This window comes from Hippocampus bargibanti, linkage group LG01 (genome assembly GCF_051943395.1).
Source record: "Hippocampus bargibanti isolate YZ-2025 linkage group LG01, ASM5194339v1, whole genome shotgun sequence".
NCBI classification, from domain to species: Eukaryota; Metazoa; Chordata; class Actinopteri; order Syngnathiformes; family Syngnathidae; genus Hippocampus; species Hippocampus bargibanti.
In genome coordinates, this window is record NC_142734.1 from 29,685,057 (window position 1) to 29,702,179 (window position 17,123).

Here is a 17,123-nt window from a genome sequence, read left to right on the forward strand (position 1 = left end):
CTACTACGAAGGTCACGTGACACAATTTGTGCAATGGCGTGAGAGCGCTCAAGTCCTGTTACCTACAAACATCCGCCTGTGATGCTACCTAGCTCGCAATTTCGCATTTCGTTTGTTTTTATAAATTTCCAAAGTGGCGTACGGATGAATTTTTAAATCCACACGTCTCTTTAATGATCCGGGGTTAGACTTGTGATCATTTGGAGCGTCTTTTTTTTTTGAAGAAAATACTACCCGAGATTTAGCATTAGCTAGCCTACAAGCTGTTTCCCCCACAAACTGCTAAAAGGTGAACGGCAACGCCATGAATGTTGACAGCACGAACCAGTCCACCACCGGAGCTTCGTCTAACGCCACCACTTCTTTAACTTCAAGCAACTGTATCGTGAATGAGAATGCGACCAGCAACGTCGGCAACAACCCCGTAGTGACCAGCAACGGTAGTTGATATTGATAATATACTATGGAAATTTGAGAACTCTGACTTGTGTTTGCTTTTCAACCCGTAAACAAACATACGAATAATAGTTCTTTTTAGAGACTAGATGACATATTTAATCCAATAATGTGTATTTTGTCTCATTTTATGGATCTCGTGTAACCTTGAGTTATCTATGAGAAGGTTTCTTCAGCCGTCATCTGTACAAAAGTGAAGGTTTCGGACGTTTCGCCTCCTATCCAAGAGGCTTCGTCAGCGAACTAAAGTCTGACGAAGCCTCTTGGATAGGAGGCGAAACGTCCGAAACCTTCACTTTTGTACAGATGACGGCTGAAGAAACCTTCTCATCGATGGACCACTCCTGTACGACTGAGAACTTACACAGACGTAACCTTGAGTTACGAACTACTTTGTTCATCGACGTTCTTTGAAGGTTTCGGACACTATAACCGGGACTATCGATATATCCGACCCTGTTTGCATGTAATTTTCTCCGTGCGTGCATAGAAATAGTATCGATATAACCGGGACTATCGATATATCCGATTTCGATATAACAAGACTTTACTGTATGTGTGTGTGTGTATATATATATATATATATATATATATATATATATCCTTTCTGTCCAGACATGGCGGTGCCAGACTCTGCTATGATTGGTCCCTGCTCTCAGGTTGGGGGGAGCAGAGGACTACTCCCTGCGGCTACCCTGATTACTTCTATTGTCCTGAATGATTACTTCTATTGTCCTGCCTGAGTATGAGGTCTACGACTGGCCTGATTGCCCCATTTGCTCTGGTATCTGCTCCCCGCAACCTGAGACCAGGGACCAATCATAGCAGAGTCTGGCACCGCCACGTCTGGACAGTAGGGATATATATAGGGAGTAAACTACCAGCAAAAGACTTTAGTTCACTGACAAAGCATCTTGGATAAGAAGCAAAACATCCTACACCTTCAAAGAAGTACAGATGACGGCTAAAGAAACCTTTTCATCGATAGACCACTCCTGTACGACTGAGTTTACACAGACGAACTACTTTATTCGTTATTACATTTACGATAAAACATTGCACCGATTCAGTTAAAGCATCCTTCTGGAAAGCTCAGTTAAAAAGTGTGATCGTGATTCATGCCATGTGTCCCTTATTTCACAATGTCTTCATGTATGGTTTGGACTTCTGGTTAGGATGGCTACTGGACATTTTTACTCTCCTGCTTGATAAACATTCTCACCTGCACGTCAGACCGCTGCAGAAGTCTTACATCACGTTGCTACACATTGCCTAATCTAATCGAATAGCTATCAGATGGTGGGTGGCGAGCAGTAACTTTTACAAAAAAAAAAATACAATCATTTGGATTTACTTAATCTCATAATGCAGTGGATTACATTTCTTCTTTTGGATCTCTGTTAATAATACAGCGTCGACTCCGACCCCTGCCGTGACATCATCATCAGACTCGTCTGTGCCCAATGGAGTTTATGTTCCAGGAGGCATCACCAACGGAGATGTAAAGCCTACCGTCGCCACAACCCCACTGGCTGACTTTGTCATGCAACTGGAAGAGTACACTCCCACGGCAAGTCTTGCTTTCTCGCCTTTCATACTGCACGTACAATAACACACAATAGTTGTTTCGTTGTGGTCAATAAAGCTTTTATAACAATTGACATGAGGTGGAGACATGCAGTTTTCTGATGATCCAAATTGAGATTTTCTAGTCAATGCAGAGTATTGTGCCACTCAGGTTTGGATTCACACTTGTTTCTGTTTTTTGTCAGATTCCCGATGCAGTGACAGGCTACTATCTCAACCGGGCAGGCTTTGAAGCATCTGATCCAAGAATGTATGGTTTTCTTGGTTCTGGGAATTGTTAAACATTCACTGTGGGATGTTGGAACGCATCGTGAAATCAAATATATATATATATATATATTTTTTTTTTTCGTCCTCCGCAGAATCCGTTTGATCTCGCTTGCCTCGCAGAAGTTCATTTCAGACATCGCCAATGACGCTCTGCAGTATTGTAAAATGAAGGGGACTGCATCTGGAAGCTCAAGGAGCAAGGCGAAGGTCTCCTTCCATTTCCTCATGTCCTCCCACATCTCTTAAAAATGAAAATAAAGTGATACCTCTATTTTTGACCATAATCCGTTTCAGAAACCTGTTCAAAACCGATTTGTTCAAAAACCGAAACACCACTTTCCATTCAAATCAATGTAAAAAATCGTAATCCGTTCAGTCTAGAAAACAACTTTTTAACTATTTCACAGCATAACCCGGATAAAAACTTAATAATAGAGCAGGTCATGTGTAAAATTCCATAAAAACAAACTATAATGTTTTATTTTCACCAATTTTTAACATCAACAACATCAAGATCTGCATAAAAAGCTCTCTATCTGTCTGCCACGGGGTGTGTTGGCACCTATCCCAGCTGTCTTTAGGCAAACACAGGGCACACTAACTTTTCAAACCATCCTCTGCTTGCTTTAAAATCATACTATTCAGGAAATCTTAACCAAATATGTCTGCATTTTTGCAAAAATAAATCAACATTAATGCGTCGGTCAGGAAGTGACGTATAAGAAAGCGGAGGGTAGTCGAGTGATGCATTCAGATGCACTCAGTTTGGTTGAGAACCAAATTTCGGTTGTATACCGGGGCATAAAAAATATGACATTTTTGGTTGAAAACCGAATGGTATTAGAACCGAGACGTTCAAAAACTGAGGTTTAACTGTATTTGCATATCTATATGGATTTGTTCCCTTCCTGATACATTGTTGTTCTGTTTTCTTCTTTTTATTTCTAGGATAAGAAGTACACTTTGACAATGGAGGACTTGGCCCCTGCACTTTCAGAATACGGCGTCAATGTCAAGAAGCCCTACTACTTTACATAGAATGCAGGCTACTTTTGCTTTCGCTTGTTTTAATTTCTGGCCAACATCATTTGTTTGTCAAATTGCTGATTTTCAATCACAGTGCTTTAACACAAAATTTGAAGTTACTCTTTATTTTTGTGGTTACATCTTTGATTTTTTCTTGTTTGCAAATATGTGTTCGATTGTACAAATAAAACCTTAAATACGAAACCGCTTTTGGATCTCTCGAGTTTTTGCATCGTTAACTGAATCCAGAAGCTGAATCCAGAACCGGCTCTTAGAGCCGGTTCTATGAAGTGAATGACTGGCTCTTAATAGGGATCCACTTATAGGAGCCAATTCCGTAACGTCACGTGAGCACTGCTATTGTATACGTTTCCAGAGTTTATTTTAATAATGTGCCTTTCAAAACTGTAAAGGACACTTTACAGTCACAGGATATTTATTTTTCTGCGGGTGAGCAGCGGCAGCCAGATGTGCCAGCATTCACTCAAACGGGAAGCAACAGACACACACACACATTTTGCTGGCTATGATGTAACAATGTCAATGTGGTTCATGATTTCAGCCAATTTCATTGTTCTCCACTGTCTAAACTCTAAACCTATCGATCAAACCTCTCTTGACCACAAATGTGTGGAAACGCTTGGCTTCATGCTTGGCCAACATGAAGGTCCACCACAAGATGTGTTGCTTTTCCAGTCCGACAAGTCCATGTTTGATTTTTTGTTTGAATTGTGGACATTGTATCCTCTCAGCCAAAGAGGAAAAGAACCATCCTGTTGTTAAGAATTCAAAAAAGCATCAGTGATTAAATGGGGATGTGTGAAAACGAGTTATTCATTAATTTGCTGTGTGCTCTATATGTAATATTTGAAGGGATTTAAACATTCTAATGGGTTCCCCAAATTCATAACGGCCCTCGAGAGGAAACCATAACTACAATGTGGCCCGCGGCAAAAAAAAAAGACTTTGACACCCCTGGTCTAGTGATATCACTATAATGGGCACCTATTAATTAATTCTGGTTCACACCCGCAAATAACATTACACCATCGCTCCTGCCCATTATTCTTGGAAAAGATACAATTAGGAAGTTTCATTTGTGTTTAAAATATATGTATATATGAGAAAGGGCCTAAATAAACACGTAATAAAGCAAATTCGTTTAACGGCAATGCGTTTTGCGCGGTTGTCACACATTTGATTGGTTTAAATATTACACAACGCGTTTTCACTGGGTTTGTCCCAAAGTCATCTCCGTATTTCAACTTTGCCGTTTTCCGTAGAAATTTCCGGTTGTTCAAATTCACTTCTGAACAAGTGTTCACCGTGTTTATCATATCAATACGCGAACAGACTGAAATAATGTCCGTCCAAGCAACAAACCCCAACAATCCTGTTGTTTTCTTCGACATTACAATAGGAGGACAGGTGAGTTGAAAAAAATAAGTTCTGAGCTGCTGTCCGTAACCAAGATGGTTACTTTGTTCATCTTTGTTTGTGTCGCTTGAAAATAAAAACTGCATAAATGTATCTCTAAATATATGTTGTTGCTTCTTTTGTGTTATTTTAAGGTAGATAGTTACTACATCTGTTAAAATGTGCCATATTTTCCCAGTCTTGCTGCCAACATCGGTCGAGATTTTATTTACCCATATTTATTTTTGCTCACATGAGGTGTTTCGAAAGATAGAACTGTAGCTAATGTCAAATCAACTGTTTAGGAAACATTTTCTCCCCTACGTTTCAGGATGTAGGGCGGATGAAAATCGAACTTTTTGCTGATGTCGTCCCAAGGACGGCTGAGAATTTCCGGTATGTAATGAAAATTATACGTTTTCTGAAAAGAAGCCCTTTTTCCCAGCATTATAATTTAGTAAATACTTCCAGGAGATTTGCAGCTCCAAATGTTGCTTTGGTTTGTGAACGACAACAAGGAGAAATGTGTGTGTTTAAAAACTCCCTTTCAATGAAGTAGCTTCCCTGGATGAGCAGAAAACATGGATGGATAGTAGCGATCATTCTGCATCAATAAAAATGCCCCGACACCAGTGTCTGTGCCGATATTGTACGATTTACTGTAAATTATCATCATTTCTTGCAGGCAGTTCTGCACTGGAGAATTCCGGTAAGGCAGACTCCCTCTAAATATTATTGATGTTTCACATTGTGTGAATAAACATGTATCAAACAAAATCAAAATTTATGTCTCTTAGGAAGGATGGTGTACCTATTGGTTTCAAGGGCTGTACATTCCACAGGTATGGATTACACAGACAGAGAGAATCTACAGAGTTCATTGTGTTTTACTCATTATGTTGTTCATTTGCAGAGTAATCAAAGACTTTATGATCCAAGGAGGGGACTTTGTGAATGTGAGTATTTTCCGAGAGTAACTGGCAGCAGTGCCTGAGACATTTGACTTTCAGTATATTTGTGCCATAAATTATGTTATAATTTGTTGGAGCTCTCAGGAACATTGTTAAAAATTCCCCATCCAATAAATTGCCAAGTTGTAAACAATCGGGCTTTTGCTGGGCTCCAAGAAAATTGTAAATGCACCATTTTTGTGAGTTTAATGTGATCCAGTGTTTCTCATAGGGTGACGGTACTGGCATTTGCAGTATCTACAGGGGTCCATTTGCAGACGAAAACTTTCGAGTGAAGCATTCTATGCCTGGTCTTCTGTCCATGGTATGTGGTTTTCTTAACAATAAAGCAAATTAAATCTGTTGATGTACTTTGTCTAAAAAAAAAATCAATGGATGTTCCATTTTATTAACAGTCTAAAGTGGGAACATTTTCAGTCTTTGCTTTCATTTGTCGTCAGATTATTATTATTTTATTTGACACAGAAAATAGTAAATATGAAATTCAGTTTGTTCTGGTGGTATTAAGATTCTTTCATCATACTTCATCCTCAGGCAAACAGTGGTCCGGGGACAAATGGTTGCCAGTTTTTCATAACTTGTACAAAATGTGACTGGTTGGACGGAAAACATGTTGTTTTTGGTAAGCATGTAGCCACAATAATATGGATGTCGTTTTTTTTTTCTCTGTTAGCTATTTGGGCCATGAAAATGTCCTGAATATTCTCATTGGCTGTTGTTTCAGGCAAAGTTGTGGATGGATTGCTGATCATGAGAAAGATTGAGGTACTTTACACCAAATATCAGTTGACATCACTGAAGTCATCAAAATTAGAATCAGAAAGCCTTTAATCGTCCCACAATGGGGAAATTCTTAATATTACAGTAAAGTCTCGTTATATCGATATCGGTTATATCGATAGTCCCGCTTATTACGATACTATTTCTATGCACGCACGGAGAAAATTACATGCGCGCAGGGTCGGATATATCGATAGTCCCGGTTATAGCGATATTTTTCGGACTCCCGAGAATATCGATATAACGAGACTTTACTGTACTATCATGACCATATCTCCCCCCCCCCACCCCCCCCCTCAACGAAAATAAAAACTGTTTATCCCAACCCCCAACAGAATGTTCCCACTGGACCAAACAACAAACCCAAGCTGCCGATTCTCATTGCACAGTGTGGGGAGATGTGAGGGGCCCTTACAAGTTCCACTCTTCTATGTTTAGCGTCTAATTCCATTGTATATTTGAAACCCAAAGAAGATTCAGCCCAACTTTATATCATGAACTTGAAATCAATTGTTTTTACTAAAAAGCGTTTTGACATTTGCGTGTTTTTGTGAATTAAACAGATTTACAGTACTGTACTATATTTGTGAATGATGACAGCATTGACTGGCATAGAAGGGTCAAAATATTGATTGTTCCTATTGTTGCTACCCATACCATCAAGATTCACGAGAGTGATTATTCTTTTTTTTTTTTATTTTTATATAATATATTCATCGATAAATTGTGTACACCCGTTTCAAATCGCCCTTTTTCCCGGTTTGTCGATGACGTAATGACAGGTTAGTCATTGGTAATATACTGCCCCCTTGTGGTTTGGCGTCTAATAGCTACACTTGTCTGTTTTCCACCCCTCACTGAACACATTTTTATTACCATCGCGAAAAGAATAACAATGGTTTCAGTGATTTTTATTGGCATTTTAAACATTTATTTGGAATATTGCACTTGGTTATTTTGTTTTTTTATATTCAAAGTCAGGTACGTTTATTTCAAGGTTTCATTCCTCAGCAAGCCTGAGTTAATATGATTTTTTTTGCTGCGAGAACATGCTGTTCATGGTTTTTCATTAACAATGTTGCCAGGCAGTCAAAAAATGAGCTTTGGTGATTTGTGGTTGGTGTGAGCTCGTGAGCGATGATCAAATGTTTCCAACACTAAAAATCAAACCGAACGAGCGAGGAATCCTCTGCTGAATTTGCCCCACCCCCACCTCTTCTTATCCCAGCCATCCATACAAATCCTAGCTCGGCCCCTCCCCCATCCGGCCCTCTCGCTGTTCTGCCTTGGACCTCTTTCCAACTGGCACAAAAGAATCCTTATAGATGGAGAGACTGTTCTTCTGGAGGAAGGATCCCCTCCTCATTTTATTTGTGTGGGGAAGGGGTAGAGAGGTGGCTTCGTTGAAGGCTTTGCGACGTGAATGCAAATGCCATCTTTGTGTGGGAGAAGCTGAACAAGGAGCTCTTCGCACATCAGCCAATGCTCATAATAAACTGTGTCAGTGGAGAATTAACATCACAATGGCAGGAGGGGATGGGCAAGTTGCGGGGGGCGGTGCTGGCTCCAGCGGGCTTGTCTCACACCCAGTCTGGGTCTTTCCACTGGACTCGAGGTGCGGTTTTGGATTCCTTGTGAATTGTGATTTGCACAGGGCAATTGTATGCAGATTCTGTATGTTTTAGAATATCATAAAGTAGATAAAATTCCTGAATGTGATTCTTAACATGATGGAATGCAATCGATGGAATTTTCATTACATGTAACATTTTTATAAACGCCCAGGGGGGTGAAATATCAAATGAATTAAGGTCTACTCCAATCCACTGAGCTCACACAGAAAATTTCGACGACGCCGTGGGTAAAATGTTATTTACTTCGGACCCACCATAATTATTTAAATCTTCGGGATAAACAAATGGGCTTTTATGGTAGCAACGAACACATATTAAACATTTTAATGCTGTTGTTGCTAGATAAAACGTAAATATTTTAATGGGTGTATTTCGAACGTACTGTGTGGTTTATGACTTGATTTCTCATAATTCGTTACGCGTGATCCATGTATCGATTATCTGAGCCTTTTATGCTCTTGAAACATATATGAGCATCTGCAAATATGAAACAATGGTCTTCGGTCGGAAAAGGGTGCATGCCCTGTCCTGGTCGGGGAGGAGATCTTGTCTAATTGGACGAGTTTCATTATGTTTGCGGTCTTGTTCACGAGCGAGGTCAGAAAGACGCCGGAGATCGAGCTGGCGGATCGGTTCGGCGACTGTTGTGATGCGGACTTTATATCTACGTATCTGTCGGGGTAAAGGAGGGGCTTAAACCAAAAAGAGAAGTTTACCGGTCGATCTACGTTCCAACCATCACAGTTCCAGATCTCCCAACCAATCAAATCGCTGACTGGGCGGTGCTCAGCCCTGGAACTTTTGCCCAGCAGTTTAACAATCTGCCCAGTTCGATCGGCAACGGGAGCGGGAAGAAGAAAGCTGAGAGCCTGAAGGCAGTAGCCCCCTACCACCGCCGGCCCAGGTTACCATCTTGCACCGGGAGAGACAACAGAGAGCCGCCACCGGCAGAAGCCATTACCAACCAGTAGTGACCATGAGCAGCGAGGCCGAAATACAACAACAACCGCAGCAGCCTGCTGCCGACGTGGAGAGTCCATCTAGCCCGGTCGTCGCAGCTTCCGCGGTGGATAAAAAGGTCATCGGTAAGATTACGCCTGTAAATGAGCTTAATTACCCATTTAGTTTATTGATCTAGCTAGCCACCAAATCGCAGGTTAATGTTTACCAGCACCTTACAACTTTTCCAAATGGTGGACATGACAGAAATAGTAAATCTGCCCAAGCAATCCAAGTGTCACCCACTCTCCGAGTATGTGAGTTTCAAGTTTGAGACGGTTATAGAACAGAAATAACCGCATGATTTTTAAACACGCACCTTAACGTTTTTGGCGAGTTTAAACGCAGGCTGCTGTTACGTTTGATTGGGGGCTTTATTTATTCAAATGCGGTGATTGAGTACTTTCCAGTTATGTTGGCCTTCTAACGTCCGTCCACGGGTGCCACGTTACCGGCCGGCCGTTACAAGTTCGACCGACACTTTCTTTATGGGGTTTAGATTTGTAGAAAATCCATTTAAACACGCGGTTACCCCCTTATAATTCGACTCATAGAAACCAGCCTCGACCGTCTCCCCCGTCGGCGAGCTAATGCTAACTTACGGCCGTCCCTTTGTTCGTCGTCTTAACTCGGGTTCCCGTGGCCGTTACTTTCCCCCATGAAACTGTTTCGCCGCTCACCCTCAAAACTAGAGCACGATATAATTGAAGCCTGTTGAAGAAGCACTTAAGTACGGCACAGCTTAGAAATAAATTTGAATTCCACTTTACGTGTCACCTGCGGCCTCCGTCAGCTGCTTAACGGGGGTGGTGGGCTGGCTAGGCTAAAGCGAGCTCGTCTATTTTCACGGTTGAAGGGGACACCCAAAATGTCGGACGGACACTTCTTGCACTCGTTTTCGTTTTCTTCTTGGGCGGTGCGATTCAGACGAATGGTTTATTTTCGGACATTGTGAAATTTCACTACATATAAATTAGGGTGTGTTGAACTAGTTGGCCCTCTTTCAACCACATGGCTGCGAAGCATTAGGCTAGTTAGCTATATGAATTAGCCATGCTAACTAACAAGCTCTGCTAACATGTCATCGCGCGACACCACCACGTGCACAGCGCGCTCTGGTTCATCGCAGGCCACTAGATTATATACTGGTGGAATCTTCATTAATTTAAAGTTTAAACACGCATACGTTTTAAATCGGACGTCACGACTAGGGTTTACAGTGGTCAAAGTGGTCGGCGCATTTTCCCACCGAAGCCGTCGTGACCTACTTCACATGTTCGAAGTACAGTACGTTTCAAAGAACCTCACTTAGAACCTGAGTGAGCATGAATCCTCGTACAAAAATTAATGCTCTCTCGTAACAGTAAATACAATTTCACCAAATAGACATATATAGTTTTTTTTGTGCTTTTGACATACCCGTCAACATGTTAAATCAAGCCCAGCCCTGGGTGCAAATTAAATATTTCCCGTTCATAGTTTATTAAAGAGACTCCCTCTGTATCCAACCCCAAGTAATGCCTCAATAAAGCCATAATAACAGTAAATATTACTTTTTAAACATTTGCAAAGAATTGTTAGCTGTACATGTGGGGGAAATCTTAAAATTACCACCTTTTAGTTCCAGTGTTTTCATTTTATTTTAATTGTAATTTCCACACGATACCCAGTTAAACTATTGACGGTAACTGAGTTTGCCTTACTGCATGCCATTCATGAGCCCTGTCATATTTTCTCCCCCAACGTGTCATGACTCACCCATCGTGAGCCTGGCCTACATTCGCGTCCATACATACCAGTTGAGTATCAGGAATGTACAAACTTGTCATACTGTGTAAACTATCTGCATTCACAATGTAATGGCCATAAGTATATGATAATTGGAATTTATCTGGTTATGTATAAAAATTTGATAAAACGTGATCTACAACGAAAATGTGTTGGTCCCAATTGGCTTTTAGCGGTGCTTGTTGAGTGCAGCTGGCTTCGCTCTAAAAAGAGAGTCGCAATTGGCGGTTAAATATAACTTCTAAGCAATGCTACTGAAGTTATTTGATGCCGTTACTGCCCCCCAACCCTAACCCCACTCAGTAAAGGTCTAAAGTGGGTGTGACTCGTGCTAAAATGCAGGTTGCGAAATGGCCTGTTTTCTATATATGAAGTGAAAGGCACACAGCAAATTAATTAAGGATATTGGAATTCATGATCAGCATTGGTTAACCCAAAATTTTTTGATGCTTCCCATGTGAGATTTTTTTTTGTTACATGCTGTGATTCCCCTATCATCGAAAACGTTATATTTTATGCAATACTGTACAATATACCATAACTGTGGCGGCCATTTGGCAAGCTGTCATAATTTTTATCCTCAGAAAAGAGATTGACATGAGCCTTTATGGTAATTTAGAAGTTAAGGCCGTCGAAAATACTGTTGATGAGAGCTTTCGGGGATTTGTTGCCGTTTTAATTTAAGAAATGTCTCAATTTGCACCGTGTGTCATCTCCTGGGAAACAAACTGGTGATCATAACAGAAAAATGGCAAAAGAATGACGCAGTAATAAGCTTGTAGAATATGACGAAGTACGGTACTTACTGTTTCTGCTCTTTCGAGTGTATAACACTACAATGTTGTCTCTCTAATTAGCCACCAAAGTCCTGGGTACAGTGAAATGGTTCAACGTCAGGAACGGATATGGTTTCATCAATCGGTAAGTGGACCCCCCCCCCCCTGGCGCGCCCTACTCCACACCTGTTCTTTTTAAGTAGCCCTGGAAATGTTTTGAAGGGACGAGTGCAATCCTATTATAGCTCTGATTTGCCCACGACGCTGATGGGACAATTTTCTCTTACCTCTTGCTGCGTTGTTCGTGCGCAGCTTAACACTCGTGACTTTAGCTGCAGTCTGTTCAGTCTGCAATGTTTCACTAACTACACGTCATCTTCTTTCCGCAGGAACGACACTAAAGAGGACGTTTTTGTACACCAGGTAGGTGTCGTGACAACATGTTTTTGTATTTTTACGTTATAAGATTGGCTCCTTTTATTAAAATTCCATATAGCAAATGCTAAATTGTGTGATAGCGCACTCAAAAAGATTACAGTTTAGCACTTGGACGTTTTTCATGCTGAACATTTCATGAGCGCAACTACAAGCATGAAACAGAATCTCAAGCGATTTATTCATTTTGATTGAATATAACAGAGCCAAGCACAAACATACAAAAAGGACCCTTGTTTGGTAGAATTTGTTGTGGTTGTGAACACTAAAAGGACTGAACAACTTGAAATTCCGTAATTTGTATGAATTAATTATATTATATATATACAGTAAAGTCTCGTTATATCGATATTCAAGGGAGTCCGAAAAAATATCGATATAACCGGGACTATCGATATATCCGACCCTGTTTGCATGTAATTTTCTCCGTGCGTGCATAGAAATAGTATCGATATAACCGGGACTATCGATATATCCGATATCGATATAACGAGACTTTACTGTATATATTAATATAAATAAATGTATAATATAAATAAATTTATTAGTCGTTTTTGAGAGCTGCTAACTTATCAAATTTCACTACCAGAAAAATTTGTCAGAATTTAGATATTTGTAACATTTAGGCAAGAAAATTAGTGCGTTTCTATGGTATTTAAAAAAAAATACACCTCATAAATATAATTTGTTGCATGCCGCATGGAATTTATCGTGCCCCAAAACATCCATCCGTTTTTCAGAACCGTGCCCGGTTGCTTGTCGGTATCCAGAAAATGTGTTCTTTAATTATTAAAGTGCAATAAGGAGCGCTCAAAATTGCGGTGCTGTTTTTGAAAAATGTCGGCCCTACGACTTGAGCGTTTGCAGCTTTTGCAGGGCTTCTTTTTTTTTTTTTTACTCTTGATTTGTCATTTCAGACAGCCATCAAAAAGAACAACCCGAGGAAATACCTTCGCAGCGTTGGCGATGGAGAAACTGTGGAATTTGACGTAGTCGAGGGAGAGAAAGTAAGCGTGTCTCCGTTATCGCGGGCCCCTCAATCCGCGCCCCTTTTCTCACGGCGTCATTCCGTGGTCACCGCAGGGGGCGGAGGCGGCGAATGTCACCGGCCCAGGGGGCATCGCGGTCCAGGGAAGCAAGTACGCCGCCGACAGGAACCGCTTCAGACGCTATCCCCGAAGGAGGGGTCCCCCTCGCGGCGGCGACTATCCGGAGTACTACCAGAGCGACGGAGAGGGCGAGCCGGGCGCCGGAGGCCGGGAAGGCAAAGGTGGCCGGGAAGGCGGAGAGAGCGCCCCCGAGGGAGACTCGCAGCCACAGCCGCGTAGGCCTGCCTACCCCGGCAGACGGCGCTACCCCCAGTACTTTGTACGTGGACCTGAAGCCGCGCGACTTCTTCATTGCCGTTCTGCACTCTCTACAAATCTTTCCTCGTGTCTGTTTTCAGGCCAATGAGGGCGATGAGAACCAAGGGGGTCCGGACCAGGGAAACAAACCCGCCAGGCAGAACTACTTGAGAGGCTTCCGGACAAGGTACGCATTTGAGCCTTGCTAAAAAAAAGCTCAAACACATTACTATTGGTTTTTGAAACTGGGTTTCCGCTAGTGGGAAAACGAAGCTTTATGAAGCACTCATGATGGTTTTAGATTTCTCTAGATCAGGGGCGCGGACCGGTACCGGTCCGTGGGTCATTTGGTATCGGACCGCGCAGAAAGAATAAGTAATTTACATAATTTCAGTTTTATTTATTATCTGAGTCCGAACTATGTTTTATTTTGAAACATTTCCAGATTACATCCGTCTATGATTTACTCTTGACGCACGCCAAAACGCTTTTCTAGGTCACGTGATACATACCGCTAAAGTTAGCCCACCGCAAGCTAGCAAAATGACTATAAAAACAAACATCTTTGGAAAGTTACTTTTTGAATGGGAAAAGGCCCAATGAGGAGACCCAGCGATGTTACCAGGACTCTGTTAATAAAGTTGTATAACAATACACAATGGCTTCACGTTTATTATTATATTTAAAGGACAACCGACGTCTCCGGACAACTTGTGTCCATAATTTGTAAAATGGCTTCAAATGACTTCTACTGGGCGTATTTTAATAAGATTCCACCGCATGTAGCTATATTTTACGTTTTAAGACTCGCGCTGAACATTCAGGAAGTCTTGTTTTTGAGTTGGTGACAAGTCCGTACGTGACGTCACGAAAGGACCACCCACTGACCGTGAAAAGGACGCATTGTCCTTCCATGAAGTCAATGTATTTTGCTGTACTGTTTTTTGAAAACCTTGTGTTACACCCAAAAGCCGCCAGAGGGGGTCCAAGCGCCATTTCATTTCTTACCGTGTGAGATGATGCAGAAGTATTTGGGAGTGTTTAAATTCTAAAAATGCCTCTTGGAAAGGTGCTTCGAAACAATTTCCAATCCGCTTTTATGACAGGTGAATCTACACTGACCATTTTGATATTTGTAACTTTCGGGCAGCCACATCGAAAGCAAAGGCGATATCGGACTTTGCTTGGCAATACTTGTGATGTCGCACTGGAAATTCACATTTATAAAACTGCTGTTTTTTTCCCCCAAAATGACAACTTGACAGACAGTGTGTAGCCACAAGAGTTAAAAAAAGTAAAATGAAATGTAACTATTCAATGGGGCTTGAGGAGGAGCCTGGTTCTTTGCCACCCATCCTTGCATCATGCTGTGTAACAAGCCTGAAACGATAACCCACTGAGGTATGGCCGTTTTTGCTGACAGCCCACTAAACTTTTCTCTTTCCCCCAAACAATGTACCGCAGGGGTCCGCCCCGTCCCAGACCCGTGCGGGACGGCGAGGAGGACAAGGAAAATCAGGGCGGCGAAGGGGGGCCCAACCAACAGCCCCGCCAGCGGCGCTACCGCCGCAACGTCAATTACCGCCGCCGGCCCCGCCCACCGACCGGCGGCAAACCCGGCCAGGACAACAAAGAGGCCAAAGCGGGGGGCGACGCCTCCGTAGAGAAGACGCCCGCTCCCGAGGCCCAGCAGGGTGGGGCTGAGTAGGGGACAACCCGCCCACCGGCACCGACCATCTTTGAACATCGTCCGGGTGAGCGCCTCAAAACTGGCAACTAATTTGCCGCGATGCTAATGAGCTGTGACCGAAATTGCAAATGTTCTCTTGCAGTTTTTTTTTTTTGTATCAACATGAAACATCCAACAAGATCAGAGCAATAAAGATTTGACTTGATGACCGTCACAAGCTTGCACCATGCGTTTGAACAGATTACCACCGATTGCCTGCAGGTTCGATGCAGACTATTTTTTTTCTCCCTCCCTTTTTACTTGACAGCTACCAACACATTTTGGGGAAACGCCACGTTTTTCTAAATCTCCTAAGTTTTTACACCAAATGGTTTTTTCAAGGAAAAAAAATGAATGAATGAAATTTGATATCTGGTCAGTTTGACATTTTTCAATAACTTTTTATCTATTGGAACATTTTAAATGAAATGCAAGCTCAAATAAAAGTCCAAAAAACCAAGGACGATGGAGTGATTGTTTTTATTTAGTCGATGTAGGCAACTGTTAGTTTGAAATTTCACAAAAATGACATGAGGCTGATCACTGAAGGATTATTTTTGGTAGCAAGAAAAGAATAAGATGACACCCACTTCAGAACAATGCATTAACCAGTTTTCAACTTGCTCGGAAGAGGCTAATGTTTGTCTACATTTAGTTTACAATTCAAATATGAAGATGAATTTAATTATATGTACATTCTAAAAAAGGGGGAGCAAACAATTTTTATTTATATATAAAAAATATTATATATATATATATATATATATTTATATAAAAATTGGATGCAAATAAAATAAAATATATACATTTTTATTTCATTCAAAAAAATTGATAAAATGGATGCATTTTAGGGTGTGGGTGGCAGTGGAATGAATACAACAAACTTGATAAAGGACAGAGTTCACCGCCTGTGGTGCCAATGACATCATATGCACATGTAAGAAACATTTTCTCGCTGTTGTGTCGGAAATTCATTAAAATATTCACAACTTCAAAATAAAAGCGAACTTTTATGCTACTTTAAAGGACAACCGACCTCTCCGGACAAGTTGCGTCCATAATTTTTAAAATAACTTATACTGACCACATTTTACAAAGACTCCACCGCATATAGCTATATTTTACGTTTTGAAACGCGCTGAATATTCATGAAGTCTTGTTTTCGAGTTGATGCCAATGCCAGAAGTGATGTCGCGCAGGGAACGCCCCTTGACCAAGAAAGCGACACACAATGCATTTTGGGTACTTTGTTTCGTCTGAAAACACTGTGTTAATCGCGAAATTAGAAGTAAAACTACATAACGCGATGGTGAATCGTTGTGTGGCAGCCAATTGCGGTAACACGGAATTGACATGCACACCACAAGCACTGGACGGTACAGTATTATTCCGACAGTCTATTCTTTGAATCGAACATGAATGTTTTTCTTGACCCCGTGATTAATTCTAAACTGGATGAGTAACAAGAAAGGATCTTTTTATGAATCTCAACTCTCTGAAGCCATTGTTTTGATTCTGGAGCAAGGCCGTTTGTGAAGGAGGTTCCCGATGAGGCCGAACATGGGGGCGGGACATTCTGAATCTCTCCAATTTTTGAGCTCATTAATGGCAGTTTTGGACAACTTTAAGCCATTTTTATTGGTGTTTTGTTTGACTAAAAATATCAGCCTGCATGTTTTGGGTGTTTTAGATGCTATAAAACGTTTTTCTGATGTCAGGAAACAAAAAAAAATGGTGTTGGTTGTCCTTTACGGATGAACATATTTTCCGGTGTTTAAGCCACACCCAAAGGCCTTCATTTTCAGCACAAAATGACCCCGCGCTTTATAATCCAATGCACCTTATATGTGAAGTAATATTAAACCACAACAGCTCTCGGAATTACTGTCAGCATCCACCAGAGAAGTAGT

The 17,123-nt window shown here is 41.4% G+C and overlaps 3 protein-coding genes across 4 annotated transcripts; all 3 read left to right on the top strand.

Moving 5' to 3' along the window:
• The first annotated feature begins 22 nt into the window (after positions 1 to 22).
• Positions 23 to 3,547, top strand: taf10 (TAF10 RNA polymerase II, TATA box binding protein (TBP)-associated factor). Its single transcript, XM_089009563.1, has 5 exons — positions 23 to 440; positions 1,869 to 2,026; positions 2,229 to 2,293; positions 2,406 to 2,520; positions 3,262 to 3,547. The coding sequence occupies exons 1-5, from the start codon at positions 305 to 307 to the stop codon at positions 3,349 to 3,351; spliced, it is 564 nt and encodes a 187-aa protein (XP_088865689.1). The 5' UTR covers positions 23 to 304; the 3' UTR covers positions 3,352 to 3,547.
• Positions 3,548 to 4,627: 1,080 nt separating this feature from the next.
• On the top strand, positions 4,628 to 8,464 carry ppih (peptidylprolyl isomerase H (cyclophilin H)). The gene is made up of 9 exons (XM_089002687.1): positions 4,628 to 4,767; positions 5,087 to 5,151; positions 5,441 to 5,464; positions 5,553 to 5,597; positions 5,669 to 5,711; positions 5,938 to 6,030; positions 6,261 to 6,348; positions 6,451 to 6,491; positions 6,842 to 8,464. Exons 1-9 carry the CDS (start codon positions 4,702 to 4,704, stop codon positions 6,908 to 6,910), a joined length of 534 nt encoding a protein of 177 aa, XP_088858813.1. The 5' UTR covers positions 4,628 to 4,701; the 3' UTR covers positions 6,911 to 8,464.
• A 498-nt stretch (positions 8,465 to 8,962) lies between these two features.
• ybx1 (Y box binding protein 1) lies at positions 8,963 to 15,674 on the top strand. Of its 2 annotated transcripts, XM_089009453.1 has the most exons (8): positions 8,963 to 9,225; positions 11,785 to 11,848; positions 12,093 to 12,126; positions 13,056 to 13,145; positions 13,222 to 13,506; positions 13,586 to 13,671; positions 14,949 to 15,238; positions 15,317 to 15,674. In XM_089009453.1, exons 1-7 carry the CDS (start codon positions 9,117 to 9,119, stop codon positions 15,190 to 15,192), a joined length of 912 nt encoding a protein of 303 aa, XP_088865579.1. In that variant the 5' UTR covers positions 8,963 to 9,116; the 3' UTR covers positions 15,193 to 15,238; positions 15,317 to 15,674. The 2 variants fall into 2 exon arrangements, with proteins under 2 accessions (XP_088865579.1, XP_088865569.1); XM_089009443.1 differs by having other exon boundaries at positions 14,949 to 15,674.
• The last annotated feature ends 1,449 nt before the right edge of the window (positions 15,675 to 17,123 follow it).

Bases quoted from the DNA above. Each gene is read 5' to 3' on its own strand.
- ppih (XM_089002687.1), top strand. From the start codon at position 4,702: ATGTCCGTCCAAGCAACAAACCCCAACAATCCTGTTGTTTTCTTCGAC. The intron at 5,152-5,440 runs GTATGTAATGAA...CATTTCTTGCAG, and splicing joins AGGACGGCTGAGAATTTCCG to GCAGTTCTGCACTGGAGAAT. The intron at 5,465-5,552 runs GTAAGGCAGACT...TATGTCTCTTAG, and splicing joins TTCTGCACTGGAGAATTCCG to GAAGGATGGTGTACCTATTG.
- taf10 (XM_089009563.1), top strand. From the start codon at position 305: ATGAATGTTGACAGCACGAACCAGTCCACCACCGGAGCTTCGTCTAAC. The intron at 441-1,868 runs GTAGTTGATATT...TTAATAATACAG, and splicing joins CCCCGTAGTGACCAGCAACG to CGTCGACTCCGACCCCTGCC. The intron at 2,294-2,405 runs GTATGGTTTTCT...CGTCCTCCGCAG, and splicing joins GAAGCATCTGATCCAAGAAT to AATCCGTTTGATCTCGCTTG.
- ybx1 (XM_089009443.1), top strand. From the start codon at position 9,117: ATGAGCAGCGAGGCCGAAATACAACAACAACCGCAGCAGCCTGCTGCC. The intron at 13,146-13,221 runs GTAAGCGTGTCT...TGGTCACCGCAG, and splicing joins ACGTAGTCGAGGGAGAGAAA to GGGGCGGAGGCGGCGAATGT. The intron at 13,507-13,585 runs GTACGTGGACCT...GTCTGTTTTCAG, and splicing joins GGCGCTACCCCCAGTACTTT to GCCAATGAGGGCGATGAGAA.